The sequence below is a fragment of the Gopherus flavomarginatus genome, chromosome 4, assembly GCF_025201925.1.
Source record: "Gopherus flavomarginatus isolate rGopFla2 chromosome 4, rGopFla2.mat.asm, whole genome shotgun sequence".
Classification (NCBI taxonomy): domain Eukaryota; kingdom Metazoa; phylum Chordata; order Testudines; family Testudinidae; genus Gopherus; species Gopherus flavomarginatus.
In genome coordinates, this window is record NC_066620.1 from 177243566 (window position 1) to 177261675 (window position 18110).

At 42.5% G+C, this 18110-nt stretch overlaps 1 protein-coding gene across 2 annotated transcripts in view; it reads right to left on the reverse strand.

Annotated features, from left to right (window-relative positions):
* Positions 1–18110, reverse strand: part of ARHGEF10 (Rho guanine nucleotide exchange factor 10) — a 188457-nt gene that overhangs the window by 64320 nt on the left and 106027 nt on the right. For both annotated transcript variants that reach the window (XM_050950620.1, XM_050950619.1), the window contains 4 exons: positions 17518–17610; positions 14944–15114; positions 13192–13337; positions 8878–9053 (listed from right to left, as the gene is read on the reverse strand). In XM_050950620.1, the coding sequence (XP_050806577.1) occupies positions 8878–9053; positions 13192–13337; positions 14944–15114; positions 17518–17610 (586 nt within the window). The remainder of the gene's footprint in view (positions 1–8877; positions 9054–13191; positions 13338–14943; positions 15115–17517; positions 17611–18110) is intronic.

The following is an 18110-nucleotide window of genomic DNA, read 5'->3' on the forward strand; positions in this document are numbered from 1 at the left end:
TTGACATGCTTCTGTTATTCAACATAACAACAAATACAAACCACAGAGATCTCAACCACAAACAGGTGGGGGTGGAATATGAATGTATCCTCAAAACTTTGCTCATGAAGGGAGAAAATATGTAACTTAGCTGGGGTTAAACCATGGCCCTCATCACCATAGGTGAATCTATGAAAGTAAAATAGCAGCAAACTTCCACGAATAATACACAATATATTTAATTTTTCTCTTGTATTATTATTTCTTGAGCACTGACAACATGCTCAGCATCGTATAGGAACATACAGGAGAACTGGACATCTCTCACTCCCTCTTTCTAAATCTCAGTTAATTTTTAGCCACGTGGCCAAAAATAAATTGTGCTGTTGCCTGGGTGATAATATATACTGTATATCATTAATGATCAGTGTGGCCAGCAACAGCAAGCCAAGCCATAGCTGGCAGCCCCATGCTTCCCACTCAAAAGAGGCCTTATGACTCACTGGATCCCTTCCCCTTTTCTTGCTTTAGAGTCAGTCCTTCCAGGTATTCTTGCCCTAAGTTGCTTTAACCTACACTGGGGCTGACACAGATCTATCCTGAGAATTAGCGTGCTGTAACAAGCTCCCAAATAGCATCTCTTCAGCACCATGTAGAAATGTGACACAGTAGATCCATCACCACAAAAGCAAGCAATATGTCAGTTTGGAATCCCAATTGCTAAAGGTCAAGTAAACTGCAGCCACATAACATTTGACACTTGCCCATAAAGTCTCCCTAAAGAGCAATGATTCTACACTGACATTAATATTACTTGTGCTTCTACATGCAGAGGGAAGAAAGTGTAAGTTAAAGCAGCTTGCTCCCTTTGTTAAATTGCTTTTGGAGGGGAATATTCTGGATTTGGTGAACATAAAGGATTTAGCCCAGGACATTCATTTTATTTATTTTGAGAAGAGACAACCATTCTCCAAGAAGAGAACACCTAAAATCAGTTAAGTCATATCCACCACATTCTGACCCATCCCCTTGTTTATGACAGGAGTGTAGGGTGGCATTTTTTCCTCTAACTTACTGTACACTTTTCTTTGAGTGAATTGGACCTAACTTGCATCCCTTTTATTAAATGAAAATCAAACGACATTCCACTGGGCCCTAAATTTGCAATCAACCTCTTCAAAAAGCTAAGAAAGGGCAACACACCAACAAGGCAGAAAATAACCCACAAACAAATCCATTCACTCACCAAGATCATCCAAGAGGAAGAGGAGTGAGCATATCAAAGGAGTCCAGAGCATGAGAGTTGTTTAGCATATAACAACACTTGAAATACTAAAACAAAGAATAATGATCCACAAAATAAATAGTATTTGGGCAGCCCTTAAAACATTCAAAGCATCTCATCCTCACAGCATTGCTGTGAGGGAAGCAGATTAGTATTATAATCCACATTTGAGAGATTGGGAAACTGAGGCAGAGAAGTGACACAACCTTCCCAAGGTCACACAAGCAAGTCAGTGACAGCCAATATTAAAATTCAGGACTTCTTGAACCTCATGCTCATTCCCCAGACCATGTTGCCTGGAAAATAAAATCACTCAGGGAGAGATGGTGAATCCTTTACTCCTACGCGTGAACAGTTATGTACAGGAATAGTCTCACCGAAGTCCAGGTGAGTCCTGTTCCTAACTACTTACCAGTGGGAGAAAAGCGTTCACTATTTGGCCCTACTGAATGGGAAAGATATATTGCCAAGAGTATCTGGTCTAGGGAGATTTTCAGCAATTTCCTAGTCTAAGATGTCTCCCCATATTATTTATTTCCCTTGCCTAGCTCTCTCTGGGTCCAGAATCATGGCATTTGCTTCTCACCTTTGATACAAAGTCTGACTTCATAATAATGCCCGCTGTGACACTGAACCTCCTATTCTTCATAGTGATTTATTATACGATTATGGTGCAATTATGATACATTTTGAATAAGATAGTTCATGTAAGGTGTCATTGGAAAAGTTATGATTTGCTGAATATGATTATCCTATTTGTATATAGGTATTATTTTTGTATCTGAAGTTATGAATATTGACTATGTATTTCATACGGAGTCACACCTGGGTGACACCCACTAGTCAAGATGCTTCCAATCTAAATAGCTGCCTGTAAAGGGCCCATTCAGGGTAATGGGCCATTAGGCAAAACACCAGGCCTTAGGAAAAGCTTATCCCCCACCTGGTGAACCTTGCTGAGAACACTCCAGACATCCTATAGTTCAGGGGTAGGCAACCTATGGCACGCGTGCTGACGCAAGCTGATTTTCAGTGGCACTCACGCTGCCCAGATCCTGGCCACCAGTCCGGGGAGCTCTGCATTTTAATTTAAATTTAAATGAAGCTTCTTAAACATTTTAAAAACCTTATTTACTTTACATACAACAATAGTTTAGTTATATATTATAGACTTATAGAAAGAGACCTTCTGAAAAGGTTAAAATGTATTACTGGCACGCGAAACCATAAATTAGAGTGAATAAATGAAGACTCGGCACATCACTTCTGAAAGGTTGCCGAACCCCTGCTATGGTTAATGACAGCTGTGACTCTGCAAGGGCATGTGACCAGCCCACATGACTCTTGACTCCATTTTGGGTACCCGTATTTTTCCACAAACTGGTCTGGGAACTGAGTGTGCAACAAAGGGTTCCAGCCATATGGAAAGGCTATATAAGGCAGGGAGTGGCATCATCTGTTATTCTTAACTCCATTAGAACTCAACACCTGAGAGAAGCTCCGAAAGAAAAAAAGACTTTGAATGGGGGAGGGGATCCCAAGCTACAAAGCAAGTGCAGCTGGTCCCTTAAGAATCTGCAAGCCTGCTTGTATCATCAGTCAGGGAGAGAATTTGCTAACTCATAACCTATCTTTGTGTCTTAGGCTTAGTTTGTGGTTTTGTTTATTTTACTAGGTAATCTGCTTTGATCTGTTATCCATCACTTACAATCACTTAAAATCTATTTAAGATCCCTGTGCAGTGCAAGACTCTATAATTTTGGGTTTATAGTCCAGAGGTAGGTGCGTGCCTAGGGAGCTGGGAAGCTGGCTGCGGTCTGCTGTTTGCATGTGGGTAGCCCAGTTTAGGTGAGTGTCGCCACCTGCTGTTGTGTTGGATGAACACAGGGCCTGGATGAGGCTGGCTATGTCCCCAACCCAGCTGTGTGTTAGAGAGGGGCCCTGCGGTTCCCACAGCCCCCTGATTGCACCCAAGGGGTGACAACCCATAACACTCACATCTTGCAAGTATTATGAGGATGAATCAAATACATATATATCACAAAAGCTCTCTCTTATAACTCATACATGATTTTTTTCAAGTTCCCAGTTAAACACCACCATAATTTTTCTTCATAAATCAAGAAGAAGGAGACTATCCAAATTGCTTTTCATGCTAATAAAGAAGCAGGGTTACTCTGAAAACACTCCTACTTTCATGTCTGAATATTCTATTCTATATAGGTTCTTCTACTGCACTCATCCTCATAGGATCTGAGTTCCTTTCAGCAGTGCAATGAGTAATTTAGCACATGCCATTCCGCATGTGTCTGTTCTCTCATTTTCTCTCCAGGAGAAGTGTGTGCAGTGGAGTGTTTTCTTTTGGATTTTTAAAAAATATACACACAGACACATTGCTACATATTTGTGTTAGAAATGGCAAGCACAAAGAAATGCACCTGAATGTAGCTTCTTCAGCATTGTGAACAGTTCATTTATGGACTGACAATTTACTGGATAAGGAATTGAAGATACTAGGTGATGGCCTATATGATCTTGTGGTTGAGGTCCAGACTCATTCTGCAGACAGACAGTTCAGTAGGAAAAGCTTCTGTAACCTTAGCTTGGAAGGACTCAATGGGGAAAAACAGCTGTTAGCATACTGAGTTAAGATAAAAGTTTTCATCTGACACTCTGCAGGTGTGGGTTCTGATCTGTTACACCATTGTAAATCAAGAGTAATTCCAATTAGATAAATGGAATTACTTCTGATTTGCACCAGCGTAAATGACATCAGAATCAAGCCCTATTTTCAAACTGCAAACATAAAATATTTTGCTTTAAATATAGTTGGAGGATGCAGGCAGTGGCAGCGGCTGCTGGAAATCATAGTATATTGCACTAATTTCATATCAGGCAGATTCTTGCATGAAGGATTCTGCAAAACAACAGGGACCTAATATTTCCCCACATTCACAACAATGAGAGCTACTCAGGAAAATAGGGCTCAAACTAAGGCACCTAAACATGCAATCCAGAAGCCACAGCATAGCAAGGAGCTCCCTTCAAAGGGAAGAATTCTCTCCCTTTTTGCTCAAACTACACACATTTTTGTGCCTAGTGAAGGAAAAAGGCAGATTTGTACTTCAAATACTGCTTTTTGCTACTATTAAAATTTGAGAACAAATGTCATAAATTTGCTGAGTGCAATAAAAGTGTTCACACAGCTCTTATTTCAGGCTAACAGCGGAAGTTAATGCAGGCCTTTGATTTGAATGTATTCATAAAAGCTTTCAAACTCCCTCCACCAGTGCAATATAATCTATAGGATGAATTTAAATGCAGGCTATTAAATTCTCTGCAATGGCCAAGATGATGTTTGCCTCTTTTATCTCCATCTTTTGTCATGATGGATCAAGCAATAATCTTAAAATACAAACAACATTTTAGCCAGCATTTTTATGAACCTGAGTGCATTACAAGAACCCCACTGACTCAATTTAGTGATTAACAGAAATGACCCAAAGAGAACAGAGTACAGAGCTATACAAATTAGGCCAATAATAACGGGATACAATGTGACAGTTGCCCCCTTATACAAAAGGTTTTGTGTGCGGGGAAGAATGCCATGGTAAAACAGATGTAATTACCAACAATCCTTGTAAGGATACAGTTGCAATTCATCAAAAATCCTTGCTGAGACAGTCAGTAACATGACAGTACTAGTCTTATGGAGTCTAAATACTTCACTGCCAAGGCTGCACCTACAATTCTCCTTTTCTCAGTCCTCCAAGACAAGGCAAAGCTAATCCTCAAGCACTTAATGCACTTTAATCTAATCACAATTTCTGTCGCTCTCCTCCTCTCTCTAATTGCTAGTAGTTTTAGAAACTGGAAATATGAGGTGAAATCATGGTTCCACTGAAGTCAATGACAAAACTCCCAGTTGTCTTCAGTGGGGCCAGGATTTCAGCCACAGGACCCCAAACTGTCTGAACAAGAATTTTTTTCTCTCAGAGTTTATTAAATGGATTTGGTGTCCCACGGGAGCATCTCTTAGAAGCATTCTGAGAGTACAGAGGTGACATAAGTAAACTGCATAGCTACTGCAGTATATGTGCACGAAAGCTTATGCTCAAATAAATGTGTTAGTCTCTCAGGTGCCAAAAGTACTCCTGTTCTATATGTGCAATGATACCCATATGAATGTTAATAACTTTACTAGTTTTCTTTCTGTGTAGCAAGATCATATTTTCTGGGTTCCTTTACTCTTTAGCAATGAAGAGAGCAAGAAATACAAAGGGAGTTCCTCGGGGTTTAAGCAAGATTCAGACCAATCCAATACAAGCCTGTATTCAGAGTGGTTGGTAGAGCATAAACAGGCATTCCATAGACTTCGGGGTTTCACTCACTTTTCTTTCATGGTTTCTGATTATGTTTGATTAGCTTAATGGGGGGTGCCCATCATTTGGAAAGGAAGGGTATGACTACTGTTGAGGACTCATATATTCCTTTGCATATCTGCTATCCTTCTGGTCTGCCTTTTCTCTTTTATCTCCTTTCTCTAGCTATGCCACCTCCCATACTCTTTTGTGTAATGTTATCCTGTTTTGGATGGTGGGTGAGAGAATCGGGTAACAAAATAAACAGAACTTAGCCACTTACTTAATCAATGCCCAGCTAAGCTAAGCCTGAGGCTTATTATCAGCAATGCAGAACAGACCCTGAGCCTGTTGGTGTAAATAAGGTTGCCAGGTGTCTGGTTTTCGATCGGAACACCCGATCAAAAAGGTACCTGGGAGGCTCCGGTCAACACTGCTGACCAGGCCATTAAACGTCCAGTTGACACGGAGCTGGCAGCTCCCTATCTGGCTCCACACGACATCCCCGCAACCCCTAGGTGGAGGGACAGCCAGAAGGGATCCGTGCAGTGCCCCTGCCCCAAGTGTCAGCTCCGCAGCTCCCATTGGCCAGGAATTGCAGCCACTGGGAGCTGTGGGGGCAGCGCCTATGGGTGGAGGCAGCACACAGAGCCGCCAGGCCACGCCTCTGCCTAGGAGCCAATGGACATGCCAACCACTTCTGGGAGTCTCCTAAGGTAAGCGCTACCTGCCACCCATACCCCCTCCCATACCTTATCCCCCTGCCCCAGCCCTGACTCTTGCCCCGCACCCAAACTCCCTCCCAGATCCTGCACCCCCTTCCACACCCCAACCCCTGCCTCAGCCCTGAGCCCCCTCCTGCAACCAAACTCCCACTTGGAACCCACAGCCTCCCCCCACACTCTAACCCTCTGCCCCAGCCCAGAGCCCTCTCCCACACTCTGAACCCCTCACTCCCATCCCAGAGCCCCACGTGCACTCCAAACCCCACATCCCTGGCCCTACCCCAGAACCTGCACCCCCCTGCTGGAGCCCTCTCCCCCTCCCACACTCCAACCCGCTGCCTCAGCACTGAGCCCCCTTCCACACCCAAACTCCCTCCCATAGCCCACACCCCAACCCCATGCTGCATTCCAACACACATCCCAGCCCTGAGCTCCATCCCGCATCCAGGTTCCCTCCTGGAACCCAAACCCAATCCCCTGCCCCAGCTTGGAACTCCCTTCCACATGCCAACCCCTTCGGCCCTAGCCCTGAGCCCCCTCCTGCACCCCAAATCCCTCATTTCTGGCCCTACCCTGGGGTCCACACCCCCAGTCCAGAGCCCGTACCTCCTCCTGCATCCCACCCCACACTCTGAACCCCTCATTTCTGGCCCCACCCCAGAGCCTGCACCCCCAGTTTGAGACCTCACCTCCTCCCACACCACAACCCCCTGCCCCAGCCCAGTGAAAATGAGCAAGTGAATGAGGGCAGGAGAGCAAGCAACAGAGGGAGGCGGGATGGAGTGAGCGAGGAGTCAGGTCTCAGAGAAGGGCGGGGCAGGGATGAGGTCTGGAGAAGGGACAGGGCAGAGGATGGGGCAAGGGTGTTCAGTTTTGTGCAATTAGAATGTTGACAATCCTATGTGTAACACAGAGAGTAACATTTTCAAAAGTGACACAGGCTCTTAGGTTTTAACTCCACTAAAAATACCTTTGAGGATTGGGCCTTAGGGGACTAAGTCCCATTGGCTCTCGGGAAACTTAGGCACATTTGAAAATTTTACCCAGAATCACTTAGGAGGGAGGGGCAAGAGAACTCTGCTACCCTTGGTGATCAGGAAGGTGCTATATATTTAAGATAGATCCCAAACAGCTCTGAGGTACAATATTTCTTTTCAGGTGAATGTGGTGAATGGCATGAAGCAAAGGCAAGAGAGTGACATTAAATAAGTACACAGTGACATACTGCATTGATTCACTACTGAAACTGCTTTAAACCACAGCTCTTGAATAACTCAGAAGGGAGTACTGCCAGCTAACAGCAATGGTTTAGAATGTAAAAAGAGATGAGCCTAAAATAAATGCATCCAAGCAAAATATAGGATTAAAAAAATCATTTATCGCATATGAAAAGATTAATGACTGAAGCCTGTTTACATGTTGTGCATCAGGCTGACCAATCCTAGGGACAGTTGGCACAGCATGTAGATAGGATGTATATTAAACAGTGCATAAGGGAAATAAACTTTTAAATTTCAGGGCATGAGATCACTTCTTTAAGGAAGAAGATTCCCCTATAGGCAGGTTATCCCATTAATGCTCACTACAGTAAAACCTGGCACTGGCAACTGTCAGTAACAGGCTACCAGATTGTATGGACTACTAGTTGTATCTGGCATGGCAGTTCCTCTGTTCCTAACAGGAAGAGATCCTCACCTGCTCAGTAGGTAGGATTTCTGGGCTGCTTGAATGGGTAGGAAGACAGGAAATTCATGTAAATAAGCCCCTCCAAGCAAGCCAGTGTATATATCCAGCCCTTTCTTTCTCTCCTGCTAGGGTTATGGAGAATGCAGTAGTTAGTACACACTTAAGCCTACAACAACATCTGTGTGGCTCCAACAGTAATGGGGGCAAAGGGGAACAGGGAGAGTTGTGGAGGGAAGCCTGTCCTTTAAACAAAGATTTCCCCTTGTGGGAAGGAACTCTGGAGGGGATGTCACCTCTTCATCTCCCTCTGTCAAATGCTATGGAAAGCTCTCACTGAATAAGCTCTATTTTGAAGGTATTGGTCAGGGGGACTTCTTTGGGATACCTGGTTTCTCCTGACTGCCACTTAGCTGTGAAGAAACCTGCCAGAAATGTTTCACAATCACCTCTGGAGGGATCTTTCCCACTACCAGCCATGATCTTCTTACAGTGCTCTGGCTGCAAATCTCAGGAGGGTATCAAAGCTCTTGAAGGCCCTGAACCATAGATGCTGCTAGACCCAGGACAGGACCCATAAGTAATCAACACAGTAAAATTTGGTGTCTTGCATTTCCCAATCATTGTCACTACCGAGTGGCATAAATAAAGGCGAGTTACATAGTAAGTCAAAAGTCTGGTTAGAACTTCATACATTTGCAGAATTTTTAAAAAACTATTGTACATAATGCAAGAATAAACATACACAGAACACTTTCCTTTTTTCTTTCAATCAGCCATCTAAATCTGAACCAGGGCCTTAATCAGAATGTAAAATCCATCAGTAATGGTGCCTGTCACTTACTTGGCTTAACATTAACGATGACATTCTCGGCTGAGTGCTGAGGTGGGAATCTGCAGTTCTCTCCTTGGCCTTCATTGCTGCCATATTCTATTACTTCCACTTGTCCAAGTGGCACACTCCATTTTAATAAATACCTTAGGCCAGTTGCCATGATGCCACTGCTTTCATACGAAGAGCTGGAAGATGCATAAATTATTGATTTTTGAGCACCTGTATGTCCTTCATGCTAGTAGTCATTTTATTTACTATTTTGATTTAGAAAATATGCATAGGTCTCTGTAACACGTGCAATACTATTTTAAAAAGATCACACGCATGACATTGACCAGCACTGCTGCGTCTTCTGCTTTTTATACAACAAACATAATATAAAGAAACTACACTGGACATTGTGGGGTCCTGGTAACCATGTTTACTAACTCTATATATACCATGCAAGGCCTAGCTACACAGACACACTGCTGCTCAGGCATGCCTCTGAGGGCATTTGAAACATAAATGACAGAGAGGGTCACTAGAGGGCTCACAAACTATTTAAAGTATATTACTCAAGGGATTACCTATCATGCCCTCAAGCTCAGAAGACTTGTACTCTGATGGGTGAACTTAACCTCTAGTGAGAATGCTATGCTCCCACTGGTCAAACAGTATTAGATTCTCATCTGACCTCAGCTCTCATGTGCAGGGTTTCCAACTTTCTAATCACACAAAACTGAACATCCCTGCCCTGCCCCTTCTCTGAGGCCCCCGCTCACTCCATTCCCCCACCCCTCCATCACTCACTCTTCCCCACTCTCATTCACTTTCAACAGGCTGGGGCATGGGGGTGGGGTCTGAGGAGGAGTATGGGCTCTGGGCTGGAGCTGGGGATGAGGGATTTAGGGTGCAGGAGGGGGCTCCGGGCTGGGGCAGGGGGTTGACATGCAGTGGGTGAGAACTCCAGTTGGGGGTGCAGGTTCTGGGGTGGGACTAGGGATGACGGATTTAGAGTGCAGGAGGGGGCTCCGGGCTTGAGTAGGGTTGCAGGTGGTGAGAGCTCCGGCTGGGGGTGGGAGCTCCCACTGGGGGTGGGGCCAAGGTTGAGGGGTTTGGGGTGTGAGAGGGGGCTAAAGGCTGGACCAGGGGGTTGGGGTACGGGGTCCTGGCAGTACTTATCGTGGCTCTGAGGAAGTGGGCATCAGATCTCTGCGGCCTCTAGGCGCATGAGTGGCCAGGCGGCTCTGCTCGGTGCGCGCTGCCTTCACACCTGCAGGCACCACCCCCTGCAACTCCCATTGGTCACAGTTCCCAGCCAATGGGAGCTGCAGAGCCAGTACTCTGGGTGGGGGCAGCACATGGAGCCTCCCAGTCCCTGGCTGCCCCAGTGCCCAGGGGCTGCAGGGACCTAGCAGTCACTTCTGGGAGGAGCACAGAGCCTGGGCCTCCACTGCACTGACAACCAGACTTTTAACAGCCCAGTTGGCAGTGCCGACCAGAGTTGCCAGGGTTCCTTTTCGACCAGACGTTCCGGTCGAAAACCCGATGCCTGGCAACCCCATCCATGTGGCACAATAGTATGTCTTTTAAGTTTTTCTTTCCTCTGAAGATGGAAGAAAAAGCAACAAGTTAATGACTTGCTGTTGTTCATAATGCAGAGAACTCTCACGTAAATGATTAACCATTCCAAACAGAATATGCCAGTCACAAACAAATACGTAAAGCAAAGCACCTACACTCTACATGTGTGTTACATGTGTAAGAAGCAGGGTAAAGAGCAGAGATAAATAATGGCATAATTAATTTTCATATGTGCTTAGGCAGTTCAGACCACACCTCCAATGATTGAGAAGTTCTAAATTTTAGCAATATGCCTTTCATACTCAAACTTGTGACTCACGAGGAGTATCTTAAAATCTACAGTTGTTGTATCTACAATTTTCCACTTACCTTGACAATGCTCCAGCGGTTCTCGCTGATGTTTTGTTTAACCAAATCTTTATTTTTCATACGATGTCAACAAAAATGTCACTCTCCCCTAATATTTTAACTATAATCTGTGATCACCTTTATCAAATCTACTATATTCCATAGGCATGAAATCCCAAACCAAATGTCTAATTTGCATTTCTTGGCATTTTTAAATATTCAGTACTATCCCAATATATCTTTAACACAAAGTTTTCACATTTATGATACATAAATACACTGAAACCTGCTGATAGCAAAACTGCTTCATAGTGAAGTAAAATAAAAGCCCAAATTGTTTAAGGGAAGTATTGGAATGTGCAAACTGCAATTCTGCTTAGCATGAAGATATTCTCTAAATAAAACACTTCCCTATCAATGAGTTCCACCAAATATGGATTCCCCTTGCACTCATGGGTGACCCACAAGTCACTTTAAAAAAAAGGATAAAGTATTTTCCAAATCATGAGCCAGACTGTCCTTTTGGCCTCCATAAATGGAAGGAAGAAAACCCAGGAAATATGGGCAGGGTGTGTTTGTGAGAAAGGAGATTTATCTTTGTCTCCTCTTTCCTGCTGAATCCCATCAGCAGATGCGCCAAGAAATCAGGCTTCATGGATGGGAGGGGATTGGCTAGAGGGGCAGAGAGTGGTCACTATCAGCAGTGTTAGCAGCAAAGAGCCCTGTGGCACCTTATAGACTAACAGATGTATTGGAGCATGAGCTTTCATGGGATGCATATCAGCAGTGTTGTTCCTTTGCCAACCCTACAAGAAATGAGCAAGTATTATAATGATTCTTTATGGAATTAAAGTCTGTGAAGAAGCCCCAGATCTGGGCACCTCAAAGCTACAGAACAGTATGGATCCTGATCTGGATGCATAGTTTGCAGCTGGGCCCATCTAAGTGCAATGCACAGCGGTCGGAGGTGGAAAGCCCTATTGCTGATGTGAGTAAAGCCTTTATAAACGTATTATTATGGAAAAGGTGTAGGTGGAGAACTTGTGAGAGCTAGTTCAATTCTGAACTGCTAGAGAAAAAATAACCCTGTACATTTTAATGAGACATCTTTTTCTGTGTTAACAAATCCCCATGGCACACGTGTACCAAATTAGACAACTCCCCTAAGCAGGGTGCTATGTAATGATCGGGCCCACAGGAAGAGGAGCAATGAGTCTGATCACCATAACAGTCACCTTAATAGCAAACCCAGAGATTCAGCAAAATCATGGACTTTTCACACGAGAAAAGAAAACAGGTTGCATTCTGCCACTTTAGGAACAGTTACACAGAATCCAGGACAAAGTGTCACAGGAAGGACTAAAATAGGCAAAAAAAAGCAATTTTCTCTCAATGAATCACAAGAAAATAGCCAGGTGTGATTGAAGGTCTGAATAAAAGGAAAAGGAGAAGAATCACAATTCTTGGTTAATAGGAAAACAGCTTGTGAACATCTGAAGAGCAAAGTGTTATTAGAAGTCATTTTTCACTTGCTGATATTGTTTGAGACTTAGCACTAGTAAGACTACACAAAAGAGGTAAGGAATACCTTAAGGCACTGAAGACATCACTTTGGGCTGAGAAAAGGTGCTAGTTTTAGTTTAGTTAGTTTAAGAAAGAAAGAAAGAAAGAACTTAATGGTCTGTCTATATGTTCTCTGTCAGTATGCACCCAGACACAAAGGAAAAAAAATTACAATACGACCAACAAATTAAAGTGTGTGTGACCTTGGCACACAAGTAACGTAACAGACTAATAGCATCAGTTATACCAGCAATAGGACAGAAAGCACTATGCAACAGATACCTTTTTCTAAGCACCTCAGTCTTAATCCTTCAGTTTTAGGCTTCAAGGGTGGAAGCCTGGCCTAACTGATGTTAATGGGAGCTTTGCTATTGACTGCTATGGTTCCAGAATTTCACCCCAGCTTTTTTATTTTTAAACAGTAAACTTGACCAAATTACAGTTTTGTGTGTCTTCATGTGAACACAAAGAATCAATATCAGACTGAGCTCCTATAAACTCACTTTCACCCATTACTTAAGTCAAGGCCAACACTCAGGTCTTCAGAGGTGAAGAGTTAGTGCACTAAGCAACTGTGCCATCTAATCTCCACTACAGGCCAACTCTTACCAATATCTGGAAACTGGACAAAGTGCTTCTGTTTATCTGTAATTTTCTGTTTGTACTTCTTTCTAGTGGTTTATCTTAGTTCTTTAAAATACAATCAGGAGAGAAGAACAACAATAAAGCTATTGGCACATTATCGAAATTTACAGAAATTAGTATCTATGGTTAAAGTTTCTATAAGAATCCATTCCGGTTAATGTTTCCAAGTGATCCATTCAAACAGCATGAAGTGAGCCTTACCGTGCACTCACTGTTGCACACATCAACACATCGTTCAGCATGAAGAGTCGTCGTTCTTTGGTTTTTACAATTTCTCCTTTCTCGTTGTAAACTGTTTCTATCATATCATCACTTCGTATTAGGTATCGGTTTCCACTGCTGAGTAACTGGAGTTTTAAAACAATCAACATATTAATGTATACACACGACATAGCCAACATCCACTGCAAAAACAGAGGCAAACATAATGGGATACCATATTCTATACTGTAATAAAAGTGTTTATAGGTGGATTTAAGGACCCCTCTGGCATAAAATAGGAATTGGGCCCATAGACTTCTACAATTCCTTTCTCTCTACTCCCTTCCAGTCAATTCACATATGCTGTGAGGTGTCAACTACTCTAAAGGGGCAAGAAGCAGCAGGAGGAGGAAGGGTCATGGCTACTCCCTCTGCCTGCACTGGTCTACAGAGCTGACTGGCAGTTGAGAAAAGCACATATTGCAGTATGCAGGCTCCCACTGCATGCCACAAAGCTGCCACGTCTGATAGCACAATGTCACCTGGAACTCCCATTGGGAACACTCCCCCACTCTCCCCTATCCCAAAAGCACAGCCAGTGCCTATTAGGTAAAATTTGTTTCTATGTTTAATTCCTTTAACTAAGTGTCAATGACCATTATGTTGCTGTTTAGACAAGCTACCGTGCAGTGTACAGGACATATAATTAGGAGGAAAGGTTAAAAGACCTAGGTCAATCCTCTACCTCCAGAGCATCTGGGAACTGAAACCAGTGTTCCAGATGCAGCCCTGCCAATGCTGTCAGTACAGTACATAATTTTTAACCTTTTGGCTACACAGGTAAATAAAGCACATCCAGGATTATCCCAATACTCTGATAAATTCACTACTTTTTTTCTTTGAAATATTGATCTTAATGATGCAAAAGGCCTAGAAATGCCTACGCTTGGGTTGACTACTTCCCCTCTAGAAAACTAAGAGGACCTTCTACACCACTTGAGAAAAATATGAGGTGCAGTCAGCATTTTTCTCCTCAGAATAGGTCTAGGTGCTCACTACCCTATATAGATGTATTAAAGAGAATAAATCATAATGAGCAGTAATTCAGGTATGTGATGCCTCATCTCCCAGAAAGAACAGAGGCATTTATGAGGCACAGTAAGACAAGAAGGTTGTCCTGTCTCAATTCCTTTTAAAAGTATCTCACCATTCTCGTGAGGATATTTCTATTTTACTATTCAAATAATTGAATGATACAGGCAAAACAGGAAACTATTAGATACATCAGTCAGCGCATCTGGGACTGCTTTGTCGGGTTGAAATATTAAAGGGAAAAAATGGACCGTTAAATACTTTACACTGCCTATAGGGCTAAATCCTGCCATGGAGACAAATTAGGATGTCCTTGTGCAGAGGACCTATGTGAAGGTATGAGGTGGGATAAGGAGTTAGCATTCTGCCTTTACCAGATCATAGAACACCACTGGGCTGCTAGTACCTCCGCTAGGCTGCAGCACTGGACACAACCCTGCACCCACAGCACACCGTGGTTTTGGCCAGTGGACCTATATTATCATGGAGATGCCTTACATCTTCCAGCCATTCTATGCCTCAAATCCACCTATGCTTTAAATAGAACCATCACACAAAGGGGTGCAGATTAGGTAGCCACTCCACTAGCTGCTCAGGAGAAGGTAAGAAGAAATTAGCAATGTATGAGCTTCCACAGTATAAATTATATTCTGTCCCAACCTTGTTCAGATAACGTTCATTCATGGCTTTTGCGATTTGCTTTATTTCACAGCGCTGATCTGCATCTCTTTTCCTTTCATTTAATTTCTCTGCCAATGTTTCAAGCTCTGTAAGAGCCATCTGCAGTGGCAGCCTGTCAGGATGTCCTTTAGTAGTGTTTTTCAACATATCCTAAAAAAAGGAGCACAGATATGAGTTCTGAGGCATAAGTTAAAGATGGGACATAGTGTTGTAAACTTCTGTCTGAAGTTCTCGCATGGCTCTGAAACTGAAGACTACTCAAGGATAACCCCAATGCTATTAATGACTTCTGATGCAAATAATAGAGCACTTTGGAATCTTCAGCGCATGGGATCCTTGGCTGGCTGAATATTCTAATTGCTCTTCAAAAAGACGTTGGCCTGTGAAGTTTATTTTCCAGTAAGTGGGTAAGGTGATGGGAGTTCAAATTGAAGAAAAATATGAAAGATACAAATGACATTAAAGAAATAGTTTGAAAATCAACATGCATTATAATATGTACATACCTGTACCCAATAAGCCTGAAAAACTTTCTCAACCTTTAATTTACTGTAAAGTCATACTGAAACTATTTCTCATCATTATCATTATTATTATTTACTAAATGAGAACAATGAGCTTAAAGCTGTATGAAATACAGTGGAAGAAACAGTGCCTGCTCCATGGATCTTGAAATAATTTCCGAACATGTCCATATTTGAGACACACACTGAAACCATTTTGGCAGCATGTTTCTCTTTGCCGACAATTCTCAGACATTCCTATGTACCCACTATTATTTCTTATCAAATTGCCCCATCTCCTCCACTGCATCAGTGATGCTAGCCTGTCTGCCACTTGTGAACTCCTTCCATCATCCATCTCTAGTCCATGGTTGCCCAGAGGATTCAGCGGGCCTGAGGCAAAGCAGGGGAGGTGAGGCGCTTGTACTCACCCGGTGGCGGTCTGGGTCCTCGGCAGCATTTCGGCGGCGAGGGCCCTTCAGTCGTTCCACGTCTTCAGCAGCACTGAAGGGCCCCCCGCTGCTGAAATGTCACCGAAGACCCGGACCACAGCTGGGCCAGGGCTCACAGGACCCCTGTGGGGCCCGGAGCAAATTGCCCCACTTGGCCCCACCCCACCCCAGGCAGCCCTAATCTAGTCTTCATTCCACACTTACAATTGACCTACCATCCTCAAACCAGTCTTCCTCCATGACACCTAGACGAAATAAAACAACTGATCATAGCTAGTGGGATGGAATTGAAGCTGCTCTGTAATAATTTAATAATACTATATGTTGAGTCAGTTATTGGGCTGTCCATTGCACAAATATATTAGTTCCATTTACTAGGGGCTGTAAGGAAAAACAAACAGGAAGAAAATGGAAAGGCTCAAGATAAACCACTTCCCCGCAAACACTTGAGGCTTTTTAAGAGACAGTGCCAGAATAGGAAAAGGCTTGAGAGCCAAAAGGTGAAAAGAACTATAGCAGTTTAAGAAGGAACATTTTCTCAAAGAGGGTGGAGAAGTTCAGGGGATACAGGCAGAGATGGATGCAACTGCTGGGGTGTGAAGAAGTTATGCCTGTGTAGGGTATCATCAGAGGATGGTAAGCCTTTGAGTGAAATATACATGCATGTAGACTGTTATTTTAAAATCCTTTTTGCCTAAATGATTTGTTCCTACAGCAAAATAAACAATTTTTTGTTTTAAAAAGGATGTCTGATCACTGTACAGACATCCTCAAGACTCCTAAAGAGAAGAACCACTAGTGTCCAAATCCACACAGAACAATTGGCCCTTACCTGAATGTAGTGTATTTTGCCCTTTAAATCGACAATAGCTATACACAAATATATGGCACAACTGTCTTTGCAGGGATAACTAAAGAAATATTTATTGACGTCCAAAGGTAAAGTACCAAGCTCTAGTAACATTTTCCCACAGTAGATCCTGACACTCAAACTAAGAGATTACTAGAGCTGGATGAAATTTTTCAGACAAAAACTGCCAAAAAATAAAGATTTGGATTGGCCCAAACAGTTAGTGAATGTGTGCAATTTTGCCAAGTTGTTTTGGCTGAAGAAAAAACAAAAACAAAAGATTCCAAAAAAGCTAGAAAGTTTCATTCTGACATTTTCAAAACAAAACATTTTGACTTTTTGATTTGAAATGACATTTTGTTTTGATTTTTAATCTCAATTTTATCTTAATTTCAGAAGGTAAAAAAACCCTCTCAAAAACAAACTGAAATGTTTCATTTTGGGCTGAAGATGATATTTTATTTGACCCAAGGTAATTTTTTTAAAAACTTTTTTGGTTCGCTGAAAAATTTTAAACAAAAAAATTAGTTTTGAGCTGACGTTAAACAAAAAATCAGTTAACCTCACAGCTCTCATTATTACATACTTAATTTTTCACTTGTTTGATCCCAAGACTCAAAAACAGCTCCCATTGCAATATATTACTACAGTATAACATAGATCCCACAGACTCCCCCAAGAGAGTGAGTGCTAAGAGAATGCAAAAGAAGCATTTATCAGTTAAGCCTCACTGGTAAATATTGTTTACCTGAAGCAGAAGAATGAACTGTGGAAAGCGTTGTATGGGTTTCATCATTAAACCATAGAGTGTAATTCGATCAGGGCTCAACTCCTGGCATTGCTGAAATGAGAAAGTCACTGAATTTGCTCATGTTAGTAGATTTCTATTATCATCTTTCATAAAATTAAAATGTTTGCCAGGATTTCTTTATATCAATAACTTTCTTTGTACCAGGAATACAGATAAGATTTCACAAATTCATTTAGAAGTATTAGTTAGGTCTCTCTGAAAAATCTTACCATTTAATTTGTCATAATGGCAAGTGAAAAGAAAAAGCTTCCTCCTAAAGAACAAGGGAAGAGACAAATCCCAACAGTACAAAAGTAGCTGAAATGGGAAACTAAATTCTGTGTGAACTGAGCACATTTCTACTTGTCTAGACAATGGATTTAATCATGAGCTTAACTTTAAGCATGCAAGTGTTTCCATTGACTTGTTCCGTGTCTTAAATTTAACCAAAAAAGTAACTGCTTTGTTGCATCATGGCCTTTTTTCTACTATGGCTGTTCTCTGTTGTGGGATCTGGGGTAAAAACCTACCAACTGATGCAGTACTATCTA